The following is a 10,340-nucleotide window of genomic DNA, read 5'->3' as shown; positions in this document are numbered from 1 at the left end:
TGCATTTCTCTGATGGCTAAGGATGTTGAGGATTTCCTTAAGTGTCTTTCAGCCATTTTAGATTCATCTGGTGAGAGTTCTCTGTCTAGCCAGAGATCTCTGTAATCCCTTTGTGTCTATGGTAAAGTGGAAGATGGAGACAGGACAATCCCCAGAAGCTCACGGGTCAGCTAGACTGTCTTGTGTAGCTGTGAGCAACATGAGACCCTGGCTCAAACAAGGTGAAAGTAGGGGAGAGACACCTTAAACTGTCCCCTGACCTCCACAAACGCGTGCGCTCTCTCTCTCTCTCTCTCTCTCTCTCTCTCTCTCTCTCTCTCTCTCTCTCACACACACACACACACACACACACACACACTAAAAACCAAATGAATACAAGTGAGCTTCAGATGGTTCAGACATGATTTTTATTTAAGCACGGGCTTTTAGCATGGCCCACCCTGGAGCACGGCCTTCTGCCTCATGGCTAGTCTGGGGCTACAGGGTGCTGGTGTGGCTCAACTCCACCAGAAGGTGTGAATATGACCCACAGGGAAAACAACCCATGAAGAGAACACAAGAAGACCATCCACCATGTTACAAATCACTTCGTTATCACAGACACACAATGGCACTCATTGTTAGTAGATAGCCACAGAACACTTGAAGAAATGGTTTTAGACAAGGTGACCGGAGCTTCGTTGTGGGAGGGACATAGGGTGCTCATCCACAATTTTTAAGTAGAAAATATTTGAAGGTCCAACGTCTTTACTATCCACAAAATGATGCTAAATCAGCATACATGTTAAAGAGCACATTAAAGGAGATAACAGTGTCTTTACAGCTATCATCTTGAATAGGTATTTGAATTAACTTCCTGCAGAATACAAGTAGAGCATAGCCCAGCAGCAAATCACTGCAACATAGCAAGTAGATACAGTTTCAACGCGTTGTACTGCAGAGGGGACCACAGAGGACGGACAACGATAACTTAATCATACAAAACAAGATACAAAGCTGAAATACAGTCTACTTAAATAGCTTGGTGACCAGGGAATGCTCAATACTGTGCTAAAACGCCATTTTAAAAGTAAAATCTTTAAAACTTTGTGCTTAGACTTCTTTTCCTGTTAAACTATTTCTTATTCTTAATACTGACACCGCAAATTACAAGAGGTCACAATTCCCGCAGACGCACCGACACGAAACATTGTACACAGAGAGGCGACTCGCTGTTAGTTCACAGTGTAGGACAGTGGTGTGCACGCGGTCCGGAAGGGCTCTCTGTTAGACAAGTCCTTCACAGGTGTCTCCCGATACGCGAAGCAGTGAGAGGGGTTTCAAAAAGAACAGGAAGTGACACATCGCACACGCCAGAAGGGGAATCAACTTGGCTTCTTCATGGGTGGGGCCTAAGCGACCTTCTTCTTCTGCTGTAGAAGTGCCTGAGCCCATGCTGCCGTGAAAAATTCATCATGTAATTTTGTTTTCGAGTGCTGTTAAAAATCACGGGAAGGGAGCAGGCGGGGAGGGAAAGGAGAAAGAGCATGTAAGTTCCGTCATTGAATGTAGGATCTATTCTAAGGTCCCAAGGTAGCCTGATATATATTTTTTTTTTTTGAAAATTTTCAGAGTTCAGAAATCATGCTGACTTCACCACCTAGGGGCAGAATAATTAATGGCTGCCCCCTGGCTCCCTGCCTTTAGCCCTGAAGGCCCTTTCTTTACAGATCCTGAGAACATCATCTCCCCAATGAACTCCATCCCAAGGATGTGTACACTATATCCGTTACCTTGGTTACACACATCTTTAGCAGTTAGCAAAAGTGCATTGGTTACTTTAGTCAACATTTTCATTTCAAGCTTAAAAGGCTAAAATAAAAAAAAACTCCAGCAGAATGAGCTAGCTTTTCCTTGTTTGGTCCCTCTCAAAGTGATGCTGGTCTCCACTGTCTGTCTCAATAAGCAACTGGGGTTATATTCAATAATCATGTCTTGGTGAAAAGAGACACAATGCTGAAAAGAATCATACAAATGCCAGGGAAGGGTAACTGAATGTATAACCCTACATGTGTGCATTTATAGTGTCCCATATACGCACACACATTCCTACACATTCCATATGTGAGGCTGATAAGTATACTGACTTGGATATCAGGACTCCTAGGAAATTAATTGATAGTTTCCATAGCAGCTACTAACGTTTTGGTCTGGTATTTTCTACTTTTCAGACAGGGTTTTGCTATGCTGCCCAAGTTGGCCTCAAACTTAGGTTTCTTGGGCCTCAGCCCCCCAGAGGGTTGGGGTTAGAGGCCTGCACCCCAACTCTCACCTATCCTTTTTTAAGTTGATATCATCACTGCTGTAAGAATTGTGTTTTCATACACTGACCCAAAGGGCAATGTTTATATGTGGCATTAGTATGTGGCTTGAGGGCAAACCTATCAACATGTTCTAACTGTGCTGAGTTTCTTGAATGTAGGCAGAGAGATGATGTCAGTGTTGTGGCTACCATCAAGGGCAATATAAAAGGAACTTGTATTAGGGTAGAGGGAAAGGAGAATTTTATCAATAACCAATTTCTAGCAAGGAGTAAAATGATGAGTTTTTTTAAACAATATATTCTAGGCACTGTACTTAGCTATAAAAACGTAGGAAGCTTTAAACCTACATCTTCCGTCCAGCATCTGAGGTCCCCTTGAGTCCTCTGCACTATCACAGTGGCCCCTACACCAACCTCTGTGTCTCTCTTCTCCAAACTATGGAGCATACAACTTGCACCTAAGAGAACAGTCAGACTGTACTCATGGGTACTAGGTCTGGTGCACACACACACAGTAAAGTCACACACCACTCTTGGGACCCTTTCCTTCAGAGGTCAGCTTTGTTAGTGTAGTAACAAACTATCCAGAACTCCTACACCTCATAACAACATCCTAAGCTACGAAAGCCACGAATCTCACGTCCTCTCGATCAATCCTGCTTTCAGATCATTTCTTTTGCTCCTCCCCTAGGCAGACTGCTCTGTGCAAGGCTGCTCTGGGCTCCACCAGTCACACAGCATGTCCTCTAGTTTGCTGTCCACCCTATCCGGCTTTCCTGCTGACAGCACCCCCTTAGCAGTGACTCTGGCTTTTCTGTTTTGAACTCCCACAATGCCCATTCCTGCAGGGTGGAATCTGGACTCCCCACATGTAAGCTCCTGATAATCTGGGGCCTGCTGTCCAGCTCTCTCCACCCCCAACCGCAGCACTGCGCCTCTGCTTGACCCGGAGGTGGTCAAGGCATGCTATTGAACCTTTGTTGACTTACTGATTGGATTCCTGCTGTAAACCATTACTCTTTAACTATAAGGAATAATTGCAGAGTTAAAGCAATGAAATTATTCTGTCAAAACACGTTCAAAGACAAAGTATTCAAAGAAAATTTAAGATGGTTAAATATTTTACACAAAAACCCAAACAGGCACGATATCTAGTTATTTCGTTGTAACTTAGATTGAGGTGGCAGTGACCCTGTACATATGAGAATAAAGACATACTTAACTTTAAATGAAGTTGTTAATAGCATCAAAGAAAATTCTACATGAGGTTATTTTATTGTAGAACTGCTTTAAAACTTCCATCTTTATGTGTAAGAAAAATATTAGCAGGCTGTAGGTTTTTAAAGAGGCTTACAACTAATTTGGGAATATCCTAATTCACTGGGCATACTGACTTTGAGTCGGTTTACGTCACTTTATCTGTGGCTTCCCATGAGGCTTCACACGGACGTGGAAGAGTGACGGCTTCAGGTGTCTGGCATGTACACGACCGCATTCAAGCAGCCGCACTTTCAAAGCTTGCAGCTAACTAGTGATTTGCTTACGAGTCATTTGTAATTGAAGTCCAATGAGGTGGGTTTTTCCAGTTCCTAAGCCTGTTCATGGACCACAGGGAATGGTGATCACAGAATGTCATCTCTAGGTCCATTTAATAACCCTCAGTGAATATTAAGCTGCTACTCTCTGTCTTCTGAAATCTCCAACTACAAGACTGTATGGGAGCAGTTTTCATCGTAGGAATTTTAAACACATTTAAAAATCCGTTATTGGTCATTCTGCGGGGAACTTATTTTGCTTTCAATATATGTAGATGCATGCTTTAGATCATGTCAAGGTAGGGAAAACCGAGCTCATGAGATTCATTTCTTCACTGCAACTACAGGGGAAAGTAGTTTTTAATTATAAGTTCAATTTGAGCAGTGACACACATCCCAAGGTACAACCTAGCACTGGACAAAACAATCTGCTTTGACTGTTGGTATAACGACGTCTTTAAATAATTCTTCACGTGCGCCATTAACGACGTCTTTAAAGAATTCTTCACATGCGCCGTTAACGATGTCTTTAAATGATTCTTCACGTGCGCCATTGGAAGAAGGGAGCGCTTTCTCTGAGTGGCAGTTTTCTATAAGTGCTGACTGTGATTTCCATTATTTCAGGGATTTCGAAGACTTAGAGAGCATATGGGATTAGAAAATGCCTCCCTGTTCTGCATAGAAAATACTGGCATCGCGAGATCTTTGAGGCATTCGTGATCTGTATTCTTTTGAGCCAGTTCTTACTAGTTACAAGGCTAGCTCATTTATTGTCATGAAAACAATTAAATCTGGTTTGGAAAGATGAATTCTAAAAGACATGGCAAGACGGGAAGATTAGAAGCGTCTGAGTTTGTAGAAATTTGGGCATTTTATCAATCAGTAATTCATTATTTTCAACATATGATACAAGAGATGGCAACTTATCTGAAGGCAGAAATAAGGATTCAGTGACTGGAGTTGTGTCTCCCAGAGAAACTCGGGTGAGTTTAGGATGGGTGCTGCTCTTCAAACTAATCCTGGGCACAGACGAGGTTGTGCACCCAATGGCATGTACTTTCAGAAAGGTCCATGCCAAATACATGGACGTACAAATGAGAGGTTCAGATTTCTCTCCTGCTAAATGGAATGAGGGTGATGTCTGACCACTCGGGAAACGGTCAGGATGAAATGAAAAACCTTGACACTGTGTGCACACGTCTATGTGCACACGTCTATGTGCACACGTCTAGTACTTAGAACCATTTTACTCCCAGTCTGGACAAGCAGAAGGTGGTCCATCCTACCTGATGGGCATGATCCAGAACTCTCAGGTGTTAGAGTAAAGCTACCCAACGCTGTCAATTATTAACCTTAAATTGCTAAGTCAAGGCACCTTCATGCAAATCCCCTGGCTGATGAATCTTTTGAAAGTCGTTAACTATAGACTAGAGATCTTTTGTGTATATTCCTAATCCCATTTCTCATAAGGAGTTTATTAACTGTGAGCACTTTAAGGCTGTCTCAAACAGAGACAGAGCCAGGCACACTTGCCCAATGAGAGAATAGTGATTCCCACACCCAGCCTATGCCTCTATATCCAATATTACATACATCCTAGACTCCTCTTAATTTGGCCGAATTTATGTGTATGTTGATCATTTCAGTCAATGTATCCCAATATCATCTATAACTGCCTTTCTCGAAAATATCCACCTGTGAAAGGTCTTCTGCAGAAATTCTCAGCTAGCTTTGGTGAAACCGCGAGTGAACAGTAAAAAGCTCTCCAGATGTAGTGAGGATGACTTACCTTACTCTAGTAGAAAACCAGCGACAGCAAATAATGAAATATAACACAAGTTAAAAAATGCCTCTCAACGCATGCAGCACTGTGATTAGTCATAAAAGCCTGATCAGGTTTAGGTGCAATATAGGATTTTTCATCTCTTTTGAAAATAAAAATTGAACATGTTATTTCTTATCCTCCAACACCCACCACAGAGTTATGCTTAACTTTTTGATGTAATGAAACATGCACTATTTGCTCATAACCATATGTCAAGGTACACGCAGCTATAACACTACATTTGGCATAAATGTTACATATAAAGTAGAAATGTTAATCATTTAATAACTACTGCACATTTTATCTGAGTTTTCAATTATTTACATTGTAGGTACTGTTAACAGCCGAGAAGAGAAGGAATGGGCTTTAATGGAGATGTCTTCTACATCAGATAACATAGTCCAATTCAATAAAGGAAAATATGCTTTGCGGACAAATGTAATACGCTCATCTTCATAAATCATTTGTGCCAAAAACGTGACAGTGTCTTGATGATGAATAGCAAGGGGGCATGATCATGATGGAACTTATATTAAAATCTGATAAATGTGTTTAGAGCCAAAGTTAGCAGCGTATTAGTTTTTCAATTCTCAACAAACGTGGCACGAATTTGCTTGTTATTACATCAATTCATAAAGGCTAACTTTTTCCTGGGTGATTTGCTTTCCAGGTACACATGCAGAAATTGGCCCAATTTGTTATACACATGACAGGTTGTGACTGAGACACGCACACAGGAGATGTGATGTGTGGATGGAATGTATATTGGGCGAGGGAGATTCTTAGGATAGACGCGTGAGTGCCCCACAAGAGGGGTTGAGACAACTCCTTTTTACCCTAAGAAGCGCCCTACTAGCATGGATCTTGTGAGGGATCTGCCCAAGTGTCTTCATAAACATTCACTGAGGAGCAAATATCCTGCGCTAGCAAGTGAGTTTCACCTGCTGAGTTTCACCTGCTCGGTGATGATTAGGTTATTCTGTATCATTTGGGCTTTACAGATTGAGGTCTCTCTGTCAACTAGTGAGGCTGGAAAGAAACGACCTGCTGGTTCAGGGCAGACAGATTAGCAGGGGCTAACCGTCAGTGTGCAGGGCTCATTGGCAAGCGAGAGGAAGGGCTACCCTCTCACAGAAGCACAAGGACCTTGCTTGATGAACGCTGAGAGGGCGGGTTCTATCTCTGACACTCTTTATGTTCACGACCCTCAAATCATTCCACATATTGCCTTCTACAGTTAAACCATTACGCTAAGAATATATTATGTGTCATTCATTTAGGAAGTGCTCCTATATACCTTGAAACGTTTTTCAAAGGTGTTGAATTTGTTCTCATCAAACTCACGCGTCCTTGGTTAATATGGGCATTATGGACATTACTCAGTGTAAGATACCATGCATGGCCACAGCTTTCCTTCCTAAAGGTTTTTAGCATGTGTCCTTGGTATGTATATACACAAGCTAAACCATGACATTAAAGCTAGATTAAAACAATCATCACTTGCAAAAGAGAATATATTCTAAAGGTTATTTAACTGACATGGATGTTGCAAGAACGTATCAACAGCTCTGCTGCATGTTAACTAGGTTGTCCCCGCATGTGTGTGCCCTTGCTACTCTTCCTTCTCCATGTGGGAGAGGTTATAAGCATTGTTAGCTCATACAGCTAAAGGTTCTGCTAGGGAAGTGTAGCCAAGTAAGAAAATGCATTTCATCAGTAGGTTTTCTGGACACATTCTACCCTACTTCTTAAATACACTTACTTTCATAGTAAAATCTGTAGCATTTATGAGTAATGTGAGCCTCTGCTAGATTCTGTGTCTTACAGAGTTGAAGGACCACAGGGTTGTTATGGTTTATTTTCCTGAGTTATCTGGAACTTTCTATCATACACTCATCAAAAGATAAATTGTATTGCAAAGCTACCAAATACATATGAAGGAAATACTTTGAAATATTATAATGGCATGAAATCATATCTTAAAAACAGAGCAAAAATATCATATATATATATAGTTGTAAAACAGAATTCTTTAGAAATATATGTTAGGAATCATTTATTGAATTGAGCTCTGTGAAGTACATATTTTTTTTCTAAAACAAGGGAAACACAGTACTTCTATAATTTTAACAAATTTTGAAAGGTCACTAAAGATAAATCATTTGTTTCTAAAATTATATGTACTGTTATCATATGGTCTAAGTGTAAAGCTATCATTTCTGAGTGAGTCACTGAAAGCTGACCTGGAGTAAAACAAGCTAAGCAACACCACGCATGCCTGTTGGTGCCTTCCTTGTTCTGAGGGCTTTGGGTCCTGAAGCTTCAAGACCATGATGCATTGTGAGAGCAGGCAGGTGGCTGGCATGTGCTAAAAATCTTTAAATCTTAAAACTCTGGGACTGAGCAACAATGAAGTCTTATAATATTACAGTTCCAGAATGCAGTAAGAATTTCAGTCTTATGCCAGTATCATGATGCTGGCGGTTGCTTACAAAAATTAATACCAACACCAGGTATTCTATAAGGTTCTCTTGGGGGCAGGTGGGAAGGCTTCCCGATAGAACTCTGAGGGCCTCTGAGGGAGCTGAGTTTTGTTTTCCAGTTATGAGAAGACCGCATGCATCTTAGGTGATGGCAGTGGCCTGTCTAGGCGGGAGTGGAAAGTATCTATTCAAATGCAGGTATTCGGAGGATTCCTGTGCCCCGCAAGGACAGAATTGGCATTCTGCTTTCTGCGGAGAATGGGAAACTTCTGAAGTTTCCGGGGGAGCTGGTGATGCCTAGCCCTGTTTACTCAGGTTTGTCTGGGCAGAAGGCTTGAAAGAGATGTGGCTGCTGACTTTAAGTCAGTTCACAAGAAGCCCCGAGGTGCTTTAAAAAGTTGATGCTCAGTTTTTAGTGCCGCTGAGGCAAATCCTTCAGAGGAAGGCCAGATTCCCCAGAGATTCTGAGCATCCCTCAAATGGATCTCTTTGCTCTAAGGAGAGAGTTCAGGGCGTGGTGGTTCCAGGATTGGATTCTGGTTCTCATTGGTCATATTTCTCTTTCTCCTCACTGTGTACATACATGTGATTGTTTACAGTCTTTCGGAGCCCAAGTGATTCTACTCTCCTGGAATAGCGCAGTTGGAGGAGATCAATAGCTACGGGAAAATATCAGCCTCATGTTTAGAACCAAGGGTCTGACTGTTCCTATGAGCTTAGATTTTCGTCTCGTGGAGGCAGAGCCCAGCAAGTGGTCCAGAAGCAGCAGCGTGCACAGTGGGAGCTTGTGTGGGGGACCAGGTTGCTCTTGGAATCGGGATTGGTATGGACGCCATGCAAGCAGGTGCCTCGGTGACAGCTAAGACAAGGGCCAGCTCAAGACTGGAGAAGTCAGCTCATGGCTATGACAGAAAAGAAAACAAATCTGGTAGGCTTCCTACCAACTCATGACTGAAATTTGCTTTCAAAATGATTGAAATCAGCCAGGCGACTGATTTCATTTCGGATCTGGCAAACAGAATGAACGTGTGAACCTATCTACCGAGAAGATTCGCCTCTCCTCGCCAACAACTTGGAGCCACCAGTTCGAACGCGTCGAGACATAGGCATCCCCGTTTTACAGGAACTAGATTGTTAGAGAAAAAGCAAGTCATCTCTTTGCAAGGGAACAGTCAACCCAGCCAGAGGAGAGCAGTGACAGCCGCTCTACAGGGGACAGACGAGGGGGAGGACACCCTTAACTCTTGGGTGGTGGGACTGTCACAAGGAATGTGAGACCATAGGCTCTCTGTTCTAGCTCAACCAAATCCTCAAAGGCAGAACGCCTCTGGGGCTGGTACAGGTCTTCCTCACGGGCTCATCCACTATGAACACTCTGTCTACGGACCAGCAGAGATCATTCTTTTAGGAGGTCATTCTATTTTGTAAGGCAACCCAGATCAAGCATAAGACGTCACTTCCCATTTACCCAGAGACTTCTGTTTTGTTGAATTTGATCAACCCTGCCAATCCTTAAGCAAGCATTTTACTTATCAAAGCTTTCTAAAGCCTGTTAAACTATGTTTGGGGTTTTGTTACACTTCACTGTTGACTTGAACTATCCTGAAGCTGCTGGAGAATGTTAGCCACAGTGGCCTGTGGGGGGCCTTCTCGTCAGGTCTACTTCTTCCTGAATCAAGGAGCATGCCAGGTCAAAGGAACGTCAGACCTTTCTGAAGCGGACACAGGGTGCTAAGCAGCAGGTACTCACAGGACGACCTCCACATGGTCCAAAGCCCACTGATCATGACCTGTTCCATTGTGACGTGGCTGCCACCAGCGCAGCAACACTCCTTTCACCCGCGCCTCCCTGCATCACAGACAGAATGACAAAGTGGCTGAATGTTTAAGGCCTTTCTTCCGGTAGGTGAGCTGCAGATCTCAGACGATTTGGTGAGCTAATCTAAGTCAAGGCCGTGCTGTACACAGAATCCAGATTTGCTTAGCGCCTTGTACTCTTCTAAGCAGTATGGAATTTTATTGGCAACTTAAGGCTAGTGGTTTCTTTCTCCCTCCTTCCCTTTGTCCTAGGGTATCTAGAAAAGCAACCTGTTCATCCATGAACATGAAATGCTCTCTGGGATAGGTTCTGTGTGAGTGGTTTGGTGAACCAAGGCTAAGCAAAGGTGATATGGTTGCACATTCCCCAGACTTCC

General features: G+C 42.8%; 1 protein-coding gene across 2 annotated transcripts in view; it reads right to left on the bottom strand.

The window, feature by feature from the left end:
* Nucleotides 1–384: 384 nt before the first annotated feature.
* The window catches only part of Reln (reelin), a 433,437-nt gene continuing 423,481 nt past the window's right edge, over nt 385–10,340 (bottom strand). Inside the window, exons 63-65 of one of the 2 annotated variants that reach the window (XM_087902405.1) lie at nt 9,896–9,994; nt 9,188–9,271; nt 1,487–5,762 (exon numbers count right to left, since the gene is read on the bottom strand). In XM_087902405.1, the coding sequence (XP_087758531.1) occupies nt 5,633–5,762; nt 9,188–9,271; nt 9,896–9,994 (313 nt within the window). In that variant the 3' untranslated portion in view covers nt 1,487–5,632. The other variant, XM_087902404.1, reaches the window with a different exon arrangement.

Source organism: Myodes glareolus, chromosome 27 (genome assembly GCF_982192425.1).
Source record: "Myodes glareolus chromosome 27, mMyoGla1.1, whole genome shotgun sequence".
In the NCBI taxonomy this organism is placed as follows: Eukaryota; Metazoa; Chordata; class Mammalia; order Rodentia; family Cricetidae; genus Myodes; species Myodes glareolus.
Note: the sequence above shows the minus strand (reverse complement) of the source record. Positions and strands in the feature narration are given on the sequence as shown.